At 52.8% G+C, this 23734-nt stretch overlaps 1 protein-coding gene across 1 annotated transcript in view; it reads right to left on the bottom strand.

Moving 5' to 3' along the window:
- Positions 1–114: 114 nt before the first annotated feature.
- Positions 115–23734, bottom strand: part of LOC144737057 (receptor-type tyrosine-protein phosphatase beta-like) — a 39973-nt gene continuing 16353 nt past the window's right edge. Inside the window, exons 5-12 of the mRNA XM_078619706.1 lie at positions 7595–8090; positions 6583–6900; positions 5665–5967; positions 5100–5432; positions 3964–4266; positions 2412–3098; positions 753–1016; positions 115–404 (exon numbers count right to left, since the gene is read on the bottom strand). Coding sequence (XP_078475832.1) covers positions 115–404; positions 753–1016; positions 2412–3098; positions 3964–4266; positions 5100–5432; positions 5665–5967; positions 6583–6900; positions 7595–8090 — 2994 coding nt within the window. The remainder of the gene's footprint in view (positions 405–752; positions 1017–2411; positions 3099–3963; positions 4267–5099; positions 5433–5664; positions 5968–6582; positions 6901–7594; positions 8091–23734) is intronic.

Here is a 23734-nt window from a genome sequence, read left to right as displayed (position 1 = left end):
GGGTGGGCGGTGCGTGGGTGGGTGTGTGCGAGGTGCGTGGGTGGGTGGTGCGTGGGTGGGTGTGTGCGAGGTGCATGAGTGGTTGTTGCGTGGGTGGGCGGCGCGCGCGTGCGGTCACCCACGCGTCTGCGCCGACACGTCGCTGCGGTTGCAGTAGGTCCCGCTGCACGTCTCCACAGAGACGGTGTAGACGCGGCCGGGCACCAGAGACCACACGGACTTCTCGGTCACCCAGCGCGGCTGCTCCTGGCTGTAGATGGCCTCGCCGCCGCCCCCAGCCCCGCCGCGTCGCACCGTCAGCCGGTACCGGTCCACGACCCCCACCGCGGGCGGAGCCCACGAGACGCGCAGGAGGTCCCCGCGGCCAGCGTTTGTCGCAGCCACGTCCACCGCACTACCGGGGACTGCGGTGGTCGGGGGGGCAGAGAGGGGGGGGGGGGGTCAGGTGAGGGGCGATGGGCGAGCACCACTCGCTTTGGCCGGGGGGGGGGGGGGGTAGGAAGGAGGAGGAGTTGAGAGTGGATGAGAGAGAGGAGTTGAGAGATGATTGGAGAGGGGGGGTGGAGTGAGGAGGACAGCTGACATCGGAAGAGTCCCTCAATCTGCAGAAGGGCACGGAGATGGTTGTGATGAGGTGTGGGGGGCATTGAAGCCAGCGCCGTGAGCCGGCTTCAATGCCCACCCACCAACCCAACCACTCATCCACCAATCAGCTCAAACCCAACGCAGCCCACAAACCCCAACCAACCCACCCGTGAGTTCCGACACTGAGGCGGTGGCCGTGCGGCCCCCGCTGAGCGCCGCCACCTGCACCAGGTAGCGGCCCCCCGGCACGAGCCCGCCGAAGGCGTGCTCCCGTGCCCCCGGCGGCAGCGACGCCTCCGTCACCAGCGACTTCCCGCGCAGCAGAGAGACGCGCAGGCCGTCCACGTCGCCCGCCGGCGGGCCCCAGCTCACGCGCAGCGAGTCCACCGCACCGCCGTTGTCCGCCCGCAGGTCCGGCACCGGGGACGGCACTGACCGGGGGACGGGGGGACGGGGGGAGGGGGGGTCACGGGGGGGGGAGGGGGAAGGTTTTCAGAAGCGACCTGGCCACAAATGATGATAGCTCGACGCAGTGGCTTATCATCGTCGAGTGGAAATTCAAACCTTAAACACGTGGCATTGATTTATTTATTTTTTACATGGAGGGAAAAGCCGCTCAACCACGGGGAGAGAGACACGCAAACTACAAATATAAAGCAGCAGGCGTCAGGGTCGGGATCGAACCCACGACCTCCTGTATACCAGGCGAGGTAGTTAATATCTCATAGCCACCGTGATGATGATGAGACACGCAAACTCCAAATATACAGCAGCAGGCGTCAGGGTCGGGACCGAACCCACGACCTCTTGTATACCAGGCGAGGTAGTTAACATCTCCTAGCCACCGCGGTGGAAGGAAGAGCGTTCCAGACGGCCGCGCGTGGGCGAGATGCCAGCGATCGTCATCTTTGCTCGACGGTCAGCCAAGAGCCGTCGCCGCTGCCGCCGCTGCCAAAGCAACGGCCGGAGTTCGCGCGACGATGGTTTATCGCTCCTTCATGAGATCGGCAGCGGAGGTGCTATGTAAGTCTATAGGTCTCTATGCAAATCTATGGATCTTTGTGTAAGTGTATGGTTCTGTGTGTCAGTCTATGGGTCTCTGTGCAAGTCACTAGTGACCAGGCTGAGATCGTTGACGTACGACACATGAGAATCCGTTTTAATCGCAGCCCAGTCTAGGTAAATCTGTGGCTCGCTACGTAGGACCCTAGGTCTCTGTGTGAGTCTATGGATTTCTATATGAAAATATGGGTCGAAATCTAAACTCATCGAAGTCTACGGACATCAACAAATCCACCATCATCGGCATCGCGAGTGGTCATCAGCAAAATTGTCATCAGCACGGCGATCGTCCTAAAGAGGTTATCGCTAACACCTTCAGCCCCTTCAGTCTACACATCTGCACAGCCGCCAACCTGCCAACCTGCCAGCCACCTGCTCACTGACTCACCTGCCAGCCCACCTACCAGCCCACCTGCCTCGCCACACCCCTGCCAGCCCACCCACCTACCAGCCCGCCTACCTGCCCACCAGCCTGGCCACCCACCTACTAGCCCACCCACCTACCAGCCCACCCACCCACCTGCCCACTGACCCACATACCAGCCCACCCACCTACAAGCCCACCCACCTGCCAGCCCACCCACCTACCAGCCCACCCACCCACCTGCCAGCCCACCCACCTACCAGCCCGACTACCTGCCAGCAAACCCACCCGCCCACCCCCCTGCCAGCCAGCCAGCCAGCCCGCCCGCCTGCCAGCCCAACCGCGCCTGCCCATGCGCTTGCCAATCCCACCCCAGCCCCTGGCCCCGGGCGATGCTCACGGGTCCTGGCCGACACGGATGAGAAGCTGCTGAGGTTGCCGCTGATGGTGAAGACGAGGATGAGGTAGAGGCGGCCCGCTGTGAGGTTGTGGAACACCGTCTCAGTGGCTTCTCGGGGCAACGTCCGCTCGTGGAGGTCTCGGCGTTCTGGCTGGACTTCTTGACGCCCTTGCTGGACATCTTCACGTCCTTGCCGGACGTCTTGACGTACCGCATGGAGGTCTGAATGTCCTTGCTGGAGGTCTGGACGTCCTTGCTGGAGGTCTGGACGTCCTTGCTGGAGGTCTGGACGTCCTTGCTGGAGGTCTGGACGTCCTTGCTGAAGGTCTGGACGTCCTTGCTGAAGGTCTGGACGTCCTTGCTGAAGGTCTGGACGCCCTTGCTGGAGGTCTGGTCGTCCTTGTTGGAGGTCTGGACGCTGCAGACGGACGTCTCGGCGCCGCGGCTGATGGTCCTGACGTTCCGATTGGAGGTCCGGACGTCCCACCTCGGGGCTTTCACGTGCCGGCGGAAGGCCTCGAGACTCAGGCAGGAGGCGATCGGGTGCTGGCCGGAGGTCCGCTTGGGCCTCGGGCGCGTGCAAGAGGACGCGGTACGTGTCCAGGTCGGAGGGGGGCCGCGTCCACGCGATGCTCACACCGCTCGTGCTCACGTTGTGCACTCGGAGGTCGGAGACGGCCAACGGAACTGGAGATGCGCAGAAGCAACGGGGACGGGGAGGCAGCGGACGGGGAGATGGCAAGAGAGATCAGTAAGGGTGTGCGAGATAAATGGACGACGATGATGATGATGATGATGATGACTCGGATCAGACCGTCCTGATGATCTTCTTGGTTCTTTCGGTAAAGTCACGTAGAAGGGAAATAATAAAATAATAAAAATAAAACATAATAAAATACAATTCTCACGACGTTTCGGCTACAATGCAAGCAGCTGTCCTCAGGTGAAGAACAGGGCTGTCGGAAAGACAGCGTCTGAATGACGTCTTTCCGACAGACCTGTTCTTCACCTGAGGATGGTTGCTTGCGTTGTGGCCGAAACGTCGTGAGAATTGTATTTTATTATGTTGAATTTTTATTATTTTATTATTTCCCTTCTACGTGACTTTACCAAAAGAACCAAGAAGATGAATCCCTGCAGTCACGAAAGCTTTGAATCAAAATGTATCCTGATGATGATATCATGGTGACATCATTATGATGATGATGATGCAGGCGGTGGTGCCTATGCTGCACGTGACTGCCCGTGATCCAGCCCCGCGTTGGTGGATTACCCTCGCACATATGTTGAGAAGAAGGTCTGTTGCATGCGTGGCTTGTTTCCGGCTGCTCCGGGTATCCACCCGGGCAAACATCGCGTTTTGGAGCCACGCACACAGAGAACGTGTTGGCTAGCGCCCGGTCCGGGCAGCCGCCTTCCCGAAGCGCGGCTCACCCGTGCCCCCCGAGTCTACGGGCACTGGCCCCCGTGCGCTCGTTACAAACTTGCAACTCCCGACGACGATTCTACCGCGGCGACAACGACGATGACGACGACGACGAATGTCACCCACCGGCGCGCGTCTCCTCGCACGCCCTCGCCACCTGTCCCCGGGCGTGCGTGTCCACGCACACGCGGTATGCCCGTCCCGGGTACACGCCGGGCACCGTGAAACGCAGCCGTCCCGCCTCCTCCGTCCCGTCCTTCCCGCCCGGGGGCCGCCGGCAGGGCACGGCGTGGCTGGAGAGGAGCTCGCCGCTGGCCGCGGACAGCAGGCTCAGCTCGCAGCGGGAGGCGCGGCCACGGGCCGCCACCCAGGAGACGGAGGCCTCGCGGCTCGAGGAGTTCACGGCCAGGTCGCTCGCGGGGGCCGGCGCTGAGAGGGGGAGGGGGGGGGACCGCACATGGGGGAGGAGGGGGGGGGATATCAGCCGGGTGCCCTGGTTACCTGCCGATAACCCTGTGATCAAGTTTCAAGTTTCAAGTTAATTTATTAGATGTAGCCCTGTGAGCCATTCGGCTCTTGAATCGGGTGCAACCACAACAAACAGAAAACATAAACAAGAAAACATCTTAAAGTGACTAAGTGCAAACAGAAAATTCAAGAAAAGACAGCAAAATATTGCAGAAAAAGCACCGTACACCAACACTGTGTGCAAAAATCCCAGTGGGATGCAAGTCAAACAACAACAACCACAAGACAACTTAGATTAAGGCCATCAGTCTACCTCTGTATCATCAGTCTAACTCTGTACTACAACAAACATGGCCAAACCATGAAAGTCGATTTGGGAAAAAGCAAAGACAAAGATCCCCCCCCCCCTCCGCATGTTTAGCCTTAACAGACTGTTGGGGCGCTCCTAGAGAGGGCGCTGTATTTGGCCTACTTTTTCATGCTGGTCAGACGTCTTGTAAGACGTGGTAGCACCCACACGTTGTCTCGTTTGAGCCGAGAGGCACATTCGGCTGGACACGTTTCGACAAAGATCTCCCGTGCAGCTATATAGCAGACTTTTGGGATAAGGGCTTCGTCTCCCCAGTGCCGACGTTTACACGCCGGGGAGGCACCCAAAGTCTGGCTACAGAACGACGCCGCACCGGTCCCGCCTGGTGCTTCCAGAAATCTGGCATCAGCACCGGTAGTCACGTGGCCCGGTGAGTGCCGCCCCCCCCCACCAATCCCACCATCCCTCCGCGGGCCCCCCTCACCTGCGCTGCCGCTGCCGACGCTGCCGACGCTGGCGTCTCCGCTCACGACGCTCACTGTCACCGCGTACTCGCGGCCCGGCTCGAGGTCCCGGAACCGGCAGCCGAGGTCGCCGACGGCCGTCGCCGGCACGGACAGCGAGCGCAGCGGCGGCGCCGGCGAGGACGGCACCGCCGCTGCCACCGCCGCCACGCCGGCCTCGGCTTCGTCCGGGGTCGCCGGCCGCACAACGACGTCGTAGCGGTCGGCGTCGCCGGGGGTCGCGACCCAACTCACGCTCAGCTCGCCCGGCGAGGGGCCTCCGGTCACGGCGAGCCGCGGGACGGGCGCCGGATCTGGAGCCCGTGGGGGGGACACGGACGGGAGGAGGAGGTGGGTGGAGGAGGACGGGAGGGAGGGAGGAGAGGCGGAGAATGGCCACCGAGGTGGTTTAGCGTCAGCCCCTGGCCCGCCGATACGCTGGCAGGTCACGTGCCGGTGGGGTTGTACGCCAACGGGATCGCCACACCAGTGGGATCGTACACCAGCGGGATCGCCACACCGGTGGGACCTGTGGCGTGACCGTACCTGCGCGGTACGTGACCACCGCCTCGCTGTGCGCGCCGCCACCGCCGCCCAGCACGGAGCGCACCGACACGGCGTAGGCCCGGCCCGGCGTGACGTCGCGCAGGGCCCACTGGCGCGTCGACGGCGGCAGCGAGGGGCTGTCCCGCGAGGGGCCCGACCCCCCCGCCGGGAAGGGGGCCGTCGCCGCGGCCGCTCGCACCACCAGGGCCTCCGCGCGGCCCTCGGGGGCCTCCCACGAGACGAGGGCCGTGCCCGGGCCGCCGGGGCCCGCCGTCACGCGGAGGGACCGCACGGGGGCCGGCACTGTCGCGCAGACACGCGGGGGGGCCCCGTGGAGAAGGTGCGTGCGTGTGCGTGTACGCTGAACTTCTTTCGCACCATATATAATCGGAGGTGCGGGGGAAATACAAAAACACTGTAGGTCTCTGTGTGAGTTTGTGGGTTTCTGTGCGAGTCTGTGGGTCTCTGTGTGAGTCTATGGGTCTCTGTGTGAGTCTGTGGGTCTCTGTGTGAGTCTATGGGTCTCTGTGTGAGTCTGTGGGTCTCTGTGTGAGTCTATGGGTCTCTGTGTGAGTCTGTGGGTTTCTGTGCGAGTCTATGGGTCTCTGTGTGAGTCTATGGGTCTCTGTGTGAGACTATGGATCTCTGTGTGAGTCTATGGGTCTCTGTGTGAGTCTTTGGGTCTCTGAGTGAGTCTGTGGGTCTCTGGGTGAGTCTATGGGTCTCTGGATGAGTTTATGGGTATCTAGGTGAGTCTATGGGTCTCTGTATGAGTCTGTGGGTCTCTGTGTGAGTCTATGGGTCTCTGTGTGAGTCTACACACATGAACACACGTGCACGAACACGCATGCATGAACACGCACACACGAACACGCGCGCACAGAGAAGAGACGAGCGAGCGGAGAAGCGTGAACTCACACGTGGTGGCCTCGACGCGCGCCCACGCTCCCTGGCGGTCCCCGGCTTGCGCCCGCACGGACACCTCGTATCTGGTGCCCGGGCTCAGACGGCCCACGGTGGCCGTCAGCGGCAGGGCAACGGCGGCGGCGGCGTTGGTCGCGGCGGCGGCCTCCACTACCTCGGCGACGGCCCGGCCGGGGGGCCCGTTGGGCTCCTTGGCCTCGGCGAGCACTTCGTAGCTGTGGGCGGCGCCGGGCGGCGGGAGCCACGACACCGTGAGGCTGCGTTCCGTCGTCGCGTCGCGCAGGACGTGCAGCCGAGATACGGCTTCGGGCACTGGCGGGCGGGCGGGCCGGCGGGTGGAACCAGGCGGCCGGGCGCAGGCGAGCGGGAGCAGATGGAGCCAGGCGGTCGCAGGTGTGCGGGAGCGGGCGAGAGAAGGCGAGAGGATGAACAACAAAGAATTCATTTTCTTGGTTCTTTCGGTAAAGTCACGTAGAAGGGAAATAATAAAATAATAAAAATTAAACATAATAAAATACAATTCTCACGACGTTTCGGCCACAACGCAAGCAGCCGTCCTCAGGTGAAGAACAGGTCTGTCGGAAGGACAGCTGTCGTCAAACAGGTGAAGAATAGGTCTGTCGGAAAGACGCTGTCTTTCCGACAGACCTGTTCTTCACCTGAGGACGGCTGCTTGCATTGTGAAGAAGATGAATCCCTGCAGTCACTAAAGCTTTAAATCGAAACAACAAAGAAACCCAACAACCGCCACGGGCAGCGAGCGGCGTGGGGTTCCACCGTGCCGTCGCGCTCTGAATCCGCCGCGCGACGCTCGTGGGCCCGGACTGTCGTTTGCCCGGGGGGCTTACAGAGCGATGTTCTGCTGCGATGAATATCGTTTATGCACCGCGCAGACACACACGCAGACACACGCACGCACGCAGACACACACGCAGACACACACACGCAGACACACACACGTACGCACACACAGACACACACGCGCGCTAGCGCACGGCGAACTCACCGGTGCGGATGGGCAGACTGGCAGCGCTGCCGACGCCCCGTGCGGGGCGCACGTCCACTCTGTAGGCGCTGCCCGGTCGCAGGTCACTCAGAGGGCACGAATACATGGGGACAGCGCCAGTGGCAGCAGCAGCAGCAGCCAATGCTGCTGCGGCCTCTCTTCCTCCTCCTGCTCCACCTTTTCCACCTCCTCCTCCTGCATCGCAGTCGGCCAGCTGAGAGTCGAACCCATCCTCCCCAACGTAGCGGGCGGTGAAGGAGCAGCCGGGGCTGACCGCCGACCACGTAAGCAGCGCGCCGCGCAGGAAGACATCCGCGGTCAGGTGGTGGACGCCGCAGTCGGGCTGGGGCGTTGGGGTCGACGCGGCCGTGGTTGTGGCCGTGGTGGTTGTTGTTGGTGGTGGTGGTGTTGTAGTTGTTGCGGTTGTTGTTGTTGTTGGAGTTGTGGTTGTTGTCGGGGAGGCGGCTGCGGTGGTGATAGGGATGGGATGCGTTCTCTGCAAGGGTAGGAGAGTGGTGGGTGAGCGGTGGGTGAGCGGGTGGGTGAGCGGTGGGTGAGCGGGTGGGAGAGTGGTGAATGAGCGGTGGGTGAGCGGGTGGGTGAGCAGTGGGTGGGAGGGTGGTGGGTGAGCGGTGGGTGAGCAGTGGGTGAGTGGTGGGTGAGCGGGTGGGAGAGTGGTGAGTGAGCGGTGGGTGAGCGGGTGGGTGAGCAGTGGGTGGGAGGGTGGTGGGTGAGCGGTGGGTGAGCGGGTGGGTGAGCAGGTGGGTGAGCGGGTGGGAAAGTTGATGGGAGGATGAGTATATGGGTGAGTCGGCGGGAGAGTGGGTGAGCAAGCAAGTTTACGGAAGGGCGGGTGAGCATATGAGTGAGTGGGTGGGCGGGTAAGTGGGTGAATGCGTAGATGGGTGAGCGAGTGGGTGGGTGGGTGAGTAATTGATTTGTTGAGCGAATGGGTGGGTATTTGGATAGGTAGGTGAATGGGTGGTGGTGTGCGGACATGAGTGTGAGAGAAGCATCCATGTTATGAATAGGACACAAGCACATGGGTACATCTACTGGACGGCCAGTCCAGTATATTTTTAAAAATAAATTTGCTTTCTACCGTGCTTGTTCACAAGTCCATTCTCTCCTCCGGCCGCTATGGGCAGTAATTCCACACAACTCCCCCTCTCCCCCAACACCCCCCCCCCCCTCTCTCTGTATTTAAGGCCTCGACACAGAGACGTTGTCTTTCTGTGTGCCTATGTGTGTGTCTGTGTGCCTGTATGTGTGTGTGCCTATGTGTGTGTCTGTGTGCCTATGTGTGTGTCTGTGTGCCTATGTGTGTGTTTGTATGCCTGTGTGTGTGTCTGTGTGCCTGTGTGTGTGTGTGCGTGCCTATGTGTGTGTCTGTGTGCCTGTGTGTGTGTCTGTGTGCCTGTGTGTGTGTGTCTGTGTGTCTATGTCGTGGTATTCTTTTGCATCTAATGTACATTGTATACTGTGTAGCGGTATTATCGTGCATTTAGTGTGCATTGTAGACTATGGAGTGGTATTATTGTGCATCTAATGTACATTGTATACTACGTAGTGGTATTCTAGTGCATTTAATGTACATTGTATACTACGTAGTGGTATTATTGTGCATCTAATGTACATTGTATACTATAAAGCGGTATTCTAGTGCATCTAATGTACATTGTAGACTATGTAGTGGTATTATTGTGCATCTAATGTACATTGTATACTTTATAGCGGTATTATTGTGTATTTAATGTACATTATATACTACATGGCGATATTCTGGTGCATTTTACGTAATTTATACACCGCATAATATTTAAAATATATGCATTAAAACCTATTTTAAATATTAATATTAAAATGGTGTAAAGTACTCCAGATCACAACTCCCTCCACTCATTCCTTCTCACTGCTCGACCTCTCATCACCCTTCTACAGCTTTCACAACGTGTGCTCAATTCCAAGAAACGTGTTGTATCTCTCCTATTAAGACCAGTATCTAAACTAAGGGGCCGTCCATAAATGACGTCACGCACCGAGGGGGGGTGGGGGGGGTCAGACATTTGTGACGATGTGTGACGAGGGGGAGGGGGTGTTTGAGAAATGTGACGTCACATCAAAATGCGCAACTTTATAAATAAATATAGATAACACGTTCTACTTAATAAAATAGACTTTTTGATAAATGTTATCTCCTACAACATCAGAGTTCAGGGGCGCATTAAATACGCACTACAATGACAATAGTTTTAAGCGATTTGAAGCATGTTTTATTTTGGGGGGGGGGGGGCAGAGCTTTGTGACGTCATATTTGAGGAGGGGGTCTGACTTTTTGTGACGCCGTGTGACGAGGGGGGGGGGGTCAAAAATCGTCAAAATCGCGTGACATCATTTATGGACGGCCCCTAAACCATTTTATATTTGACCAGATAAGGCCACGCTGAGCTACGTAGCTTTTATTTGTATTCATTCAAAAACGACCTGCCCATCACAAACGACGGCTCAACGAAGTGGCTTTTATCATCGTCGCGTGAGAATGTTTAACAGCAGTCAGATACTCTAATCGCGTGTTTATAAATGTGGAGGAAAAAACCGGAGGAACGCCGGAGAAAAATCCACGCGACCACGGGGTGAGAGAGAGAGAGACGCAAACTCCAAATATACAGCAGCAGGCGTCAGGGTTGTGATCGAACCCACGACCACCTGTATACCAGGCGAGGTAGTTAACATCTCCTAGCCACCGTGATGATGATGAGAGACGCAAACTCTAAATATACAGCAGCAGGCGTCAGGGTCGGGATCGAACCCACGACTACCTGTATACCAGACGAGGTAGTCAACATCTCCTAGCCACCGTGATGATGATGAGAGACGCAAACTCCAAATATACAGCAGCAGGCGTCAGGGTCGGGATCGAACCCCACGACCTCCTGTATACCAGGCGAGGTGGTTAACATCTCATAGCCCCCGTGGCACCGTGCTGCTGCTACTGCTACTAATCGTGCCAATCCACAAATTATTTGTCGGGCGATGGAGGCCACGGCAAAATGTCGTGGCCAAAATTTGTGTCTCGAGGCACCTCCGCCACCCGACGCAAAGACGCGTCAAATCGTCGCGTGGCGTAACGAGCGCTCGGCAACGCGGCAAAATGCCGCACGACGGTTTTCAAGGACAATTCTCTGAGCGATAACGAAATCAACAAATAAAACTTCGCTTGACGCGCGGCGTTCGCGCAACGAGTTTTCGCGATGCATTCACCAGGTCGCCGTTATACTCCGCGGGGCATCTGCCTAAGAGAGCTTCACAGCTCAGCGGATTCTTCCAGTTTCAATAAATGTTCCGATTCTGAGGTTATTCTACGTCGGCCTCAGTCTCAAAAATTAGTGCGCTGCCCCACGACCTCGGCGAGCCGAGTTCGATTCCCGCTCGCGACCACCGCCAACGCCAGCGACGATTGTCTGAACCGGTCCCGGGGGGCATCCCCGCTAGGTCGATTGAGCCCGGAGAGAGACAAAGACGGCTGGGCGTGGTGCTGGCCACCCACCTCCTCGTGTGCCGTGCCGGCCTTCGTAGGTGCGACTCGCTAACAGCACTTAATCCCAACAGTCTGTTGAGGCTACAGGGATCGTTGTCTAAACACGTGAAGCCAAAACGTGTGCCTCTCTGCTCAAACGAGGCAACGTGTGTGTGCTACCACGTCTTCGAAATTCGTCTGGCCGGCGTGAAAGAGTAGGCCAAGTACAGCGCCCTCGCGAGGAACTCCCTCTAGCGCAGTGGTTCCTTACCTGGGGTGCACGCACCACAGGCTAAGAACCACTGCACTACACTATAAACTAAGCGATCATACGCTACACTATACACTACAACAGCGGTGTACACCACACCGGAGGTTCGTAACCTGGGATGCACGAGATTCCCTTCCTGGGGGTGTACGAGATATGGACAGATTCTCTTAGAAGGTAAATCATCGAAGACACAAATTAAGCTTCGGGGCAACGTAAGTACACAACTTAATCTTGATTTGAAGCTTTCGTGACTGCAGGAATCCATACTCTTTGGTTCTTTCGGTAAAAGTCACGTAGGTAGAAAAATAAAATAAAGCACGACGTTTCGGGCGCAACACAAGCGTCCGTCATCAGGTGGGAAAGCGTGGCCTGCTGCTGATGCAGACTGTTTTTAAAAGGTTTGAAATGGGTGTAACCCAAGGGTCATAAAGAAGTGGCCGGGGCTAGTGATGTTAATGTGAGAAATTAGCATGTAACTGTAAGATAGGAGGAGAGCGGCCTCCTTTGTTTAATCAAACACTCGATGTAGTTTCGATTTAAAGCTTTCGTGACTGCAGGGATTCATGTTCTTGGTTCTTTCGGTAAAGTCACGTAAAAGGGAAGTAATAAAATAATAAAAGTACAACATAATGAATTAATTCTCACGACGTTTCGGCCACAACGCAAGCAGCCGTCCTCAGGTGAAACCAGGTCTGTCGAGGCGACAGCGTCGAAACGTCGTGAGAATTATTTTATTATGTTTTATTTTTATTATTTTATTACTTCCCTTCTACGTGACTTTACCGAAAGAACCAAGAAGATGACTCGATGTAGTTATTAACATTGTACATTTTTTTGTTTACGGTGAAGGGCAAAAACTACTGCAGTCGAACGGGAGGTCCTTCCGACAGCAGTGACACGAACAGGAAATTGCAGGGCAGCGCCTTCAACCATTTTTAGTGTTTTGTTGTTGTTCCGTCAACGAACATTAATTAAGTCAGCAACATTACTTCGTTGGGTTGCTCCAGAAGACCGGTGGTGGAAATTCCACATTTCCGTGGCAGGGTCAAGTTCATCCAAATGACAACCAGTAGCGTATATATAGTAGATTGATTGTCAATATTATCTATAATAGAGGTTTCTGGGTTATATAGCGTAAATATAAATGTGTCGTTTAATCCGCCACCACGGCCAATTCGTTACGAGTACAGCACACCGCTTGTGTGTTGGAGAGTAAACCCACTACAACACTCACAATCACCGCTTGTGTGTTAGAGAGTAAACCCACTACAACATTCACAATCACCGCCTGTGTGTTAGAGAGTAAACCCACTACAACATTCACAATCACCGCTTGTGTGTTAGAGAGTAAACCCACTACAACATTCACAATCACCGCCTGTGTGTTAGAGAGTAAACCCACTACAACATTCACAATCACCGCCTGTGTGTTAGAGAGTAAACCCACTACAACATTCACAATCACCGCTTGTGTGTTAGAGAGTAAACCCACTACAACATTCACAATCACCGCTTGTGTGTTAGAGAGTAAACCCACTACAACATTCACAATCACCGCCTGTGTGTTAGAGAGTAAACCCACTACAACATTCACAATCACCGCCTGTGTGTTAGAGAGTAAACCCACTACAACATTCACAATCACCGCCTGTGTGTTAGAGAGTAAACCCACTACAACATTCACAATCACCGCCTGTGTGTTAGAGAGTAAACCCACTACAACATTCACAATCACCGCTTGTGTGTTAGAGAGTAAACCCACTACAACATTCACAACCACCGCCTGTGTGTTAGAGAGTAAACCCACTACAACATTCACAATCACCGCCTGTGTGTTAGAGAGTAAACCCACTACAACATTCACAATCACCGCCTGTGTGTTAGAGAGTAAACCCACTACAACATTCACAATCACCGCCTGTGTGTTAGAGAGTAAACCCACTACAACATTCACAATCACCGCCTGTGTGTTAGAGAGTAAACCCACTACAACATTCACAACCACCGCCTGTGTGTTAGAGAGTAAACCCACTACAACATTCACAACCACCGCTTGTGTGTTAGAGAGTAAACCCACTACCACATTCACAATCACCGCTTGTGTGTTGGAGAGTAAACCCACTACCACATTCACAATCACCGCCTGTGTGTTAGAGAGTAAACCCACTACAACATTCACAATCACCGCTTGTGTGTTAGAGAGTAAACCCACTACCACATTCACAATCACCGCCTGTGTGTTAGAGAGTAAACCCACTGCCACATTCACAATCACCGCTTGTGTGTTAGAGAGTAAACCCACTACAACATTCACAATCACCGCTTGTGCGTTAGAGAGTAGAACCCACTACAACATTTACAATTCCACTACCATAACGTTTCGCCGCTAATTACAAAACAACCAGCATCATCAGGCGGACATCCAGAAGTTGTGGAAAAAAATATTCCAGCAGAGTGCCGTGAACTGCACACATTTGCCCCAACATGCGCGCCCGTGTGCGTGCGTGTGCGTGTGCGCGTGTGTGCTCAGTATAATTCATCTTCGATCGCGTAAATATTCGCTTACCTCCAGTGCAGCCAATGCGGCGAGGATGCCGAAGATGACCATCGTGACAAGGCAGCAGAGGTAGTAGCGGTGGTGGTGGTGGCCGTGAGTGAGTGCAGAGTCCACGAGCAGTGTGCCAACAACGCATGCGCGTGTCAGCCAGGAGCGCGCTCGTGTGCTTAGAAGTGTGCACGGGTACATCGAGAGCCAGAACGCCCCTCTAAGTGCAGAATGCCGATTGCGACGTCCCCTTCGAATCGCGACTTACAACGTGTTCGCTAACTTGAACAAAGACAAAGATCCCCCGTTGTAGACTTAAGGGACTGTAGGGGCAAGTGCTGTTAGCGAGCACCTATGAAGGCCGGAACGGCACACGAGGGGGTGGGTGGCCAGCACCACGCCCGACCGCCTTTGTCTCCCCAGTGGCGATGTTTACACACAGCACCGGGTACACATTTCAGGCTGAGTAGACCTAGGGGAGGCCCCAGGACCGATTCAGATAATCGTCACTGGGTGTTGGCCGTGAGCGGGAATCGAACCCGGGTCGCCGGGTTCATAGCGCAGCGTAGCGCAAACCACTACACCACCGCTCCCCACTTTAACACGCCCACACACAGACAAAGGCGACGTTTCGGGCAACGGCCCTACTTGCATAGCACTTCGCTCGCCCCCCGCCGCCAAGTAAAGTCTCCGCGCGTACTCAGCAGCTATAAGAGCGGTGGCACTTTGTGCTGCTAGGTAATACAGTTCGCAGGAACATGCACGCCGTGTTCAGATGTGGATGCGTACAGCGGCGATGATGAAGATGCGTGTGCACTGTTTGTTTAGCGGGTACACGTGTTCACGGTGATTGTGTACATATGTGCGAATGCATTGATGTGTGTGTGGAATAGGCGTGCGTGTGCGTGTCTGTGCGTGTGTCTGTGCTCGCTAACAGCACTTGCCCCAACAGTCTGTTAAGGCTACACGGGGGATCTTTGTGTGACGACTCCTCAATGTGTATTTAAGAGATACGGTATTCATATTCTATATATAACGATACAGTACACTAATTACATGCAATTACAGTACGTACAAATGCAGTTTATATATAATGACTAAACAGCGCGTCTTATTGACACAATGTCGTTTAAGCCGTATTAATTCACACATTCACATCAAAGTTCCACAAATACGGGGAGTATATCCACTCTTGAGACGTACAAACGACGCGTGTTAACATACGAGGCATCTATGTAAGTGTGTGTGTTGAACTTTTTTCGCACCGTACGTAGCCAACCGCACAAGTCGGAGGTACGGGCGCACACAGTTACATTTAAACAACCAGCTCTAATTAAATAAGATAACATATGACGCCTCCGTTAAAGTGTGCGCATATACGCCGTAAGCTTAAGACGGATACGAACGCACGCGCACACGTGCATGAGTATACAAGATTAAAATGTACATTATATTACTATGATACGACAATGAACAGTGAATACATATTTATAACTTATACAATAATAAAAATCCTCATAAGCTAAGGGTTAATAATCATCCTTACACACCCCCTTATTCTATAGCTGATCGATTGTTACCATACCCAGTCCCTTTAATTAAATATCAATCACGCAACTCTAAAAACTGTCAATTAACTCTGGCCCGTTTGATCCCTTTTCACTTAAAAATAAAACAACGAATTATTTTAGAACCCCAAACATTCGCAACCGTTTCTCTTCGGTAGCACCAATCAAATGTTGACCATCTCACAAGCCAAGTAAGAAGCGTATGATGACAATAACGCTAATCATCATCATCATCAATAATAATCATCCTCACATTGCTCCCTTATTCGATAGCTGACCGATGCGGCCATTCCCGGTCCCTTTCATCGACATCCTCACAAACGATCGAATCATACAGCAACGTCTACCAAAGTGTCGTCCATCTCACAAAACAAAACAAATAAGCGCATTGACCCATCGCATTTCCTCGCTTGTTTTTGCGCGTTGCCTGTTCAAATGGATGTCAACGATAATCCGGATCTTGTCGAAGTCGCCACGATCGACTTACAAAGTGACCTCGTCGCCCACGTCCATCCGAACAGCGCTCGAACAACAGACCAACAACACGTCCACCACATACCCGGTATCTTATCGATGCTAAAGTTCGACTCCCGTTCGCTAGTTCAGTAGAAAAACAACACGTGTGCACGTGTGCACGTGTGTGTGTGTGTGTGAGAGAGAGAAAGAAAGAAAGAGTTTACGCGTGTTGCGTGCGTGAGAGAATGAATAGAGCCGCGAGAGAGGAAGAGAAATGGGAAAGAGAGAGAGAGAGATGGGAGGAGTTGATTGGAATTATAAACATAGGGGTGGGGTTGATCGAGGAAAAGGCTGAGAGTATGGGTGTGTAGTGTGTGTGGGGGGCTTGCCCTGTCTGACTCTCTCCTCTTAGCTCTCTCTCTCTCCTTTCCCTCCCTCTCTCTCTCTCTCTAAACTCCAAATATACAGCAGCAGGCGTCAGAGTCAGGATCGAACCAACGACCTCCTGTACACCAGGCGAGGTAGTTAACATCTCCTACCCACCGTGGCGCCCTTAATGATGGCATTATCAAATAATTAATGGGCTGCTGTGCAACCTGTAACCTCACCAAACAGGCACGGCGAAGCGTTCACTCAGTAGGGCACCGTGATCAGTACCCTCAGCATCCTTTGCACAAGTGGACCTGCTTGTCCTTTATAGGATTCGCCCTTCTGACCTGCTTAGAGCCTGGGTTCGAATCTAGGCTCAGCCGCCCGTGGTTAAAGCTGCTCCTCCACCGTGGTGAGTTGATGGGCCGCAACTAACCCGTCATATTTTTGGGGTTTTCAAATTGATTTCGACCGAACACTTGAATAGTTTTATGTGACCACGTAAAAGCCCGCGGAAGCTTGCGAGCGCCGCCAGAGATGCGACCTGGCCACGCGTGATGGCTCATCGAAGTGGCTTAAAGTTTCCACTTAAAAGCTTTCGTGACTGCAGGGATTCATGTTCATTGGGTCTTTCGGTAAAGCCACGGACGACAGGTTCAAAGAAAGCAACGGAACATATTTGCTTTGAACCTATCTACGTGACTTTTACCCAAAGACCCAAAGAATATGGCTTAATGCCATCATCGCCGTACGTGGGGATTTAATGAAGAAGGCACTTAATAACACTGGTCAACAAAAAAGAAACATTTTTTTCTGGCCTGGAATTTTGCAGCTGTTTTAGACTAATTTCAGGGTGCTGATTCCAAATCTGATCTCAGATTTGCTCTATCACATCTCATTTTTATGCTATCGGCATACCCCACTTTCATTGATTTTACCCGAAATTAACTCTGTTACTTATGATTGCAAGTTGTTGCGAGTCAGTGACTGCTTTAGTGTTCAATTATGGTGCTGTATTTTTAGGATAGCGTGTTTATAATATAATTTTATGTAGATATCCACATTTATTTAATATTTTTCTTCTGCAGTTTTCATTGAAAATTCAATATTTGATATCTCAAAAACCTGATGTGATAGTCAAAAACTGATGCCAGATTTGGAATCAGCACCCCCAAATTACTTTAAAACCGTTGGAATACCTGACGCCAGAAAAAGTATGTTGACCAGTGTTATAATTGAGTGCACACTTTTCGGCGGAGGGGGGAACAGCATGGGAGGGGAACTCTAAGAACAATCCACACGGCCGCAGGGGAGAGCGAACACGCACGCGGACTCCACTCACACGGACTAACACAAAGACAAAGATCCCCCGTGTAGCCTCAACAGACTGTTGGGGCAAGTGCTGTTAGCGAGCAGCACCCTATGGAGGCCGGCACGGCACGCATTGGGGGTGGGTGGGCAGCTACTACGCCCGACCGCCTTTGTCTCCCCAGTGGCGATGTTTACACACCACACCGGGTACTCCATTTGAGGCCGAGTCGACCTAGGGGAGGTCCAGGACCGGTTCAGATATTCGTCACCCGGTGTTGTCCGTGAGCGGGAAATCGAACTCGGGTCGCCGGGTTCTGTAGCGCTAACCGCTGCACCACCGCTCCCCACAGACCGACACCAAAGACAAAGACTACGACACCCCCGTGTAGCCCCAACAGACTGTTGGGGCAAGTGCTGTTAGCGAGAAGCAGCAGCACCACCGATGAAGGCTGGCACGGCGCGCGAGGAAGGGGATGGGTGGCCAGCACCACGCCCGGTCGCCTTTGACTCACACACACACGCTCTGTAGAACAGGGGGGGCGGAGGCTATGGAGGGGGACATTCAAACTCCCCACATATATATACAGTAAAATCTTGGATTGCGAGTAACTTGGTCTGCGAGTTTTTTGCAAGACGAGCAAAATTTTTAAATAAATATAAATTTGATAAACGAGCGAGGTCTTGCAATACGAGTAGTACGTGCAGCATACGCTTTGTCTACCGAGCGTCACGTGATCACAACTGATATACGAGTGCTTTGATATACGAGTGCTTTGGATTACAGACACGTTTCCGGGAACGAATTATGCTCGCAACTCAAGGTTTTACTGTACGGGGGTATAGAACACGCAGACTCCAACACATCGCCTCAATTATTCAAGCTATAAGAGCAATAAGAAGTAACGGTCGCGGTTTAGACTGTGCCACGTGACGGACATTTGAGGGCTGAGTTTCAGTAGCTCGGTGCTGCTGCGTTCGGCGATCTGTGTGGCTATAGGTTGAACTTCTTTCGCACCGTACGTAGCCAACTGTGCCAATCGGAGCAATGCAGCGCAAAAGAAAATGAGTTTGTCCGATTTCGATGGTGATGATTTTAAAGTTGCGTAGCTCCCAGCGGCTTCCTAATAACGGAAGGGAAGAGCGTTCCAGACGGCCGCAGAAAACGCATCTGAAAGCGCCGCGCGACGACACGGTCACCGTCATCGTTCAATGGCTCAGCCAAACGCCGCTTGCTGCTGCTGCTGCTGCTACTGCTGCTGCTACTGCTGCTGCTACTGCTGCTGCTGCTACTGCTGCTACTGCTGCTGCTACTGCTGCTGCTGCTGCTACTACTGCTGCTGCTGCTACTGCTGCTGCTACTGCTGCTGCTACTGCTGCTACTGCTGCTGCGAGGTTGGCGGTCGGAGTGCCGCGTGATGACGATGGTCTCTTGCTCCGTGACGAGATCAGCGGAGGCGATTGGGAATCGTGGTCGGGCTAGAGCGGTGCGATGCAGCTCGGCGTAGAGGCTCATGGCGGGCTAGAGGAGCGAGCCACGTCTGGTTAGCGGGTGCACGCGCACACACAACAACAACAACAACCGCCATTCTCCACAATGTGGCGGCGACGTCACCACGGCGCTCGTGCCAGGCTAGGTGCGCTTTAAGGCCACCATAATAAAACACACACAAACACAGCTCAAGAAAAAAAAAATCGGGGCACTGTGCCCCATCTCTCCACGCGCACAAACATTTGGTAGTTTTCGCAGCGAGTATTCGACAATTGTGAAATGTGCCCGCTTTGGATGTCTGGCCCCAGCCAAAAGGTATTGGGACAGCCCTCGCTGGGCCCTCTGTCCACGCGCGCAAACATTGGGGAGTTTTCGCAGCGAGTATTCGACAATTGCGAAAGGTGCCCGGTTTGAATGTCTGGCCCCAGCCAAAAGGTATTGGAGAGCGTTTATTGGGCCCTCTGTCCACGCGCGCAAACATTTTCCGAAACGTCGTGATTTTTATTTTATTTTTATTTAACTTTTATTAATTTTAGTTTACATTTTTTTACCTACGTGACTTTACCGAAAAAACCCAAGAATATGAATCCTTGCAGTCACGAAAGCTTCAAATCTAGAATTTGGTAGTTTTTCGCAGCGAGTATTCGACAATTGCGGAAAGGTGCCCGCTTTGGATGTCTGGCCCCAGTCAAAAGGTATTGGAGAGCCCTTATTGGGCCCTCAGGAAGGAAAGTATCCCCACCCCGACACACAAAGACAAAAGCAGGAAGCGCCTCAAATCAATTACCAGTCACATTCCAGGCGGACAGGAATTGGCCTTTGCCTCAGCGGATTCTTGGATCTATCTGTGCGGTGACTTCGCGTGTTACACACCCCCCCCCCCCCGCCGCTCCTCATCCCCTTCTCGTGTGCGTGGAGGGGTTTTCTCCGGGTTCTCCGGTTTGATCCGACAAAGATTTTAGATCCCCCGTATAGCCTTCACAGACAGTAGGGGCAAGTGCTGTTAGCAAGCACCTATGAAGGCCGGCATGGCACACGAGTGGGTGGGTGGCCAGCGCCACGCCCGACCGCCTTTGTCTCCCCAGTGGCGATGTTTACTGCACACCGCACCAGGTACTCATTTGAGGCTGAGTCGACCTAGGGGAGGACCAGGACCGAATCAGATAAATCGTCGCTTGGTGTTGGCCGTGAGCGGGAATCGAACTCAGGTCGCCGGGTTCATAGCGCAGCGTAGCGCTAACTGCTATGCTATCCACACACACACACACGCGCGTAGCCAAACAATGTTAATTTTGCTCATGTTTATATCTTGTTTGCATTCTATGGAGGAGCACAAATGTGTTCGATTGCCAGTGCCCTTGCGAATAACGTCCGGCAGTGCAGTGGGGATATTTTGCCGAACGAGTCTGACTCTGCTGATGAGCCTACAGAAAGTTGAAACCGGCCCAGAGTGGTCTTTTATATTTGCTCGCTAAAATAATGCCGTTAGAAATTGCATTCTAATTGCCACACGTGAGCTCCTCTCCCCCATGCCACGGGTGACGTTATTTTGGATTGCTTTCAACATTTCCATTGTACACAGTGACGGTTGTTTTTTTTCGTGTTTTGTTTTAGCCATGTTTATGAAATGTCCCTGCTTTTGTTCAACGCGGCCTCCGTAAAGCCTCTCTTCCCATGCGTGTATGTTTGTGTGTTGAACTTCGTTCGCGCCGTACGTAGCCAACCGTGGCCAATCGGAGTTGCGGGGGGAAGTCAACAAACTAAACAATGTGTGTGTGTGTTGAACTTCATTCGCACCATACTTAGTCAACCGTGGCCAATCGGGGGTGCGGGGGAAGGACACACAAACTGAACACAAAAAGCAGTTCTCAAGAAATGAGTTTGGCAATCTAAACGACGATGATTCAAAAGTTGCACAGCTCAAAGCGACTTCCGAATATCGGGAGGGAAGAGAGCGTTCCAGACGGCTGCATCTGAAAGCGCGTGATGCCGTGAGCATCTTTGTGCGATGGCGAGCCAAAAGCTGCCACCGTCGTACCAGCCCCTGTAAACCCTCGCTTCCCATGTAGTGTGCTGGCTACCGTCCTACCAGCGGCTTTATACAGCCCCATGTAAACCCTCCCTTCCCACGTAACGTACCTGTCACTTTGGCCGGGTTTCCATTGATAGATAGAATCTTAGCTCAATGGACATTACCCCAAATAAACTTGCTGACTTGCTGGATACCATTAATTTGGAAAGCCAATACAGATAGTCCTCGGCTTATGAACACCCGCACTTACGAACTAGATTCCATGAAATATTTGTGTTTGTTCCATTGGAACCTCACTTGCCAGAAGAAAAAATATGATAATTGTTTTATTACCCTTTTATCTGGCAACAAAACTGACACCTTTTTTACAAGGAGTCATGTTTGCATAGACCACAATACCTGCAGTCGTAATGCAAACAAAAAACATAACTCTGATAATGTATAAGCACTGTCCTTGAAGTTGATTGGTCCACACCCGAGACAGCTTTCCTTAGAGCCTAGTCTCACATGGTGTTGGACCTGATGACGCCAAAAGGCGCCTTTTGGCGTCATCTGGTGTTTGTTGTTTAGCATTGACTTAAAACGCGAACTCTCGCTTGCAAAATGCACTGTGTCACTTTTTTGTCCGGCTGAACGATCCTCCTTGAGATGTAGCGAGCAGGCCTCGTGCTGGGAGTGAGTGTTTGACGTGTGTGGGCATTTAAATAACGTCGATTACAGGGACTCCTTTATTTACGAACATTCGACTTACGAACTTTCAGAGATACTAACAAAACCTGGTCCGTATGTCATGTAGATGCCACGTGAAGAACCAGTGGCATCTACATCTGCAGAACATGAAAAGCCAGTGGCATCTACATTTGCAGAACGTGAAGAACCAGTGGCATCTACATCTGCAGAACGTGAAGAGCCAGTGGCATCTACATCTTCAGAACAAGGAACCAGTGGCATCTACATCTGCAGAACAAGGAACCAGTGGCATCTACATCTGCAGAACAAGGAATCAGTGGCATCTACAACTGCAGAACATGAAGAGCCAGTGGCATCTACATCTACAGAACGTGAAGAACCAGTGGCATCTACATCTGCAGAACAAGGAACCAGTGGCATCTACATCTACAGAACGTGAAGAACCAGTGGCATCTACATCTGCAGAACGTAAGGAACCAGTGGCATCTACATCTGCAGAACGTGAAAAACCAGTGGCATCTACATCTACAGAACGTGAAGAACCAGTGGCATCTTCAACTGCAGAACGTGAAGAACCAGTGGCATCTACATCTGCAGAACGTGAAGAACCAGTGGCATCTACATCTGCAGAACGTGAAGAACCAGTGGAATCTACATCTGCAGACAATAATAACCAGTGGCATCTACATCTGCAGGAGATTATACAACGTTTCAAGCCATCCCACCATGTTTAGCGTACACGCTGCACAACATGTTTGGAATGGACAGGAGTAAAGTTGGGACAAATCGACTTTCGAACAGAGACCTCTAGAACCTAACTCATTCGTAAACAGACGAGTTCCTGTCTGTGTTCCGACTCACGAACCGTTCAACTTACGTACGGGTCCCAGGAACGAATTACGCTCGTATGTCGAGGACTGCCCGTAGGCTGATGGACTAATCATAAGCCTATGAGACCTCATTTACCAGTGGCAAAATATAGCAGGTTTTTACCCTTTCAACTGGTACAAAACTGACACCTTTATACAAGGCATCATGTTTGCAATAACCACAACACAAGCAGTCAAAATGCAAACAAAAAGAAACAACACCAATGGAGACTAGGTTCTAATAAAAGCTGTCTCGGGTGTGGACCAATCAACTTCAAGGACAGTGCATATCATTATCATTATCAGAGTTGTTTCTTTTTGTTTGCATTTTGACTGCTTGTGTTGTGGTTATTGCAAACATGATGCCTTGTATAAAGGTGTCAGTTTTGTACCAGTTGAAAGGGTCAAAACCTACTATAATCATAAGCCTGTTTATATATATACATTCTACTTGAAGACACAGAATGAGAGTTCAGCTTACGTTCGAACGTGCGTTGCTACGTGTATATCGTAGGATCTTCACATCGCTGCGACCGCCCTGGCCGTGAGTTACAACGCAAAAAAGAAATGGTTGCGTCCGAGCTTTTTTGTGGGAATTGGTAAATCGCCGGACACACGCTGCTTGGAAGCCAAGTTCAAAAAAAAAATTTCATGATTCCAAAACGACTTTCTCGAGCCGACCCTCAGGGACCGCCGCTGGGCGAGCCGGCGACTCGAAGTGCCTCTGGCAATCGTCTCGGCGACAATGCAACAATGAAAGGAAAAAGGTTTTTTAGCGTTCGACGAAGCGAGGGGGGAAAAAAAAAATTGGTGACAACAAGTAAGAAAAATCGTGCGCGCGCGTGGATTTTGTAATTTTAAATATTAACTTTTCCAACACGCGTTTGTCAATTACTTTTGTTTGTTTGTTTAACCGTTGATTTTTCAGTTCTTCCACGTTTTGGGGAGGGGGTTCCCCAATGATTTTTGTAAAATTTAAACAGATTATGTCGGTGGTGACGATGCTCTTGTGTTCCCGTTACT

Source organism: Lampetra planeri, chromosome 64 (genome assembly GCF_965212315.1).
Source record: "Lampetra planeri chromosome 64, kcLamPlan1.2.h2, whole genome shotgun sequence".
Taxonomy (NCBI): domain Eukaryota; kingdom Metazoa; phylum Chordata; class Hyperoartia; order Petromyzontiformes; family Petromyzontidae; genus Lampetra; species Lampetra planeri.
Note: the sequence above shows the minus strand (reverse complement) of the source record. Positions and strands in the feature narration are given on the sequence as shown.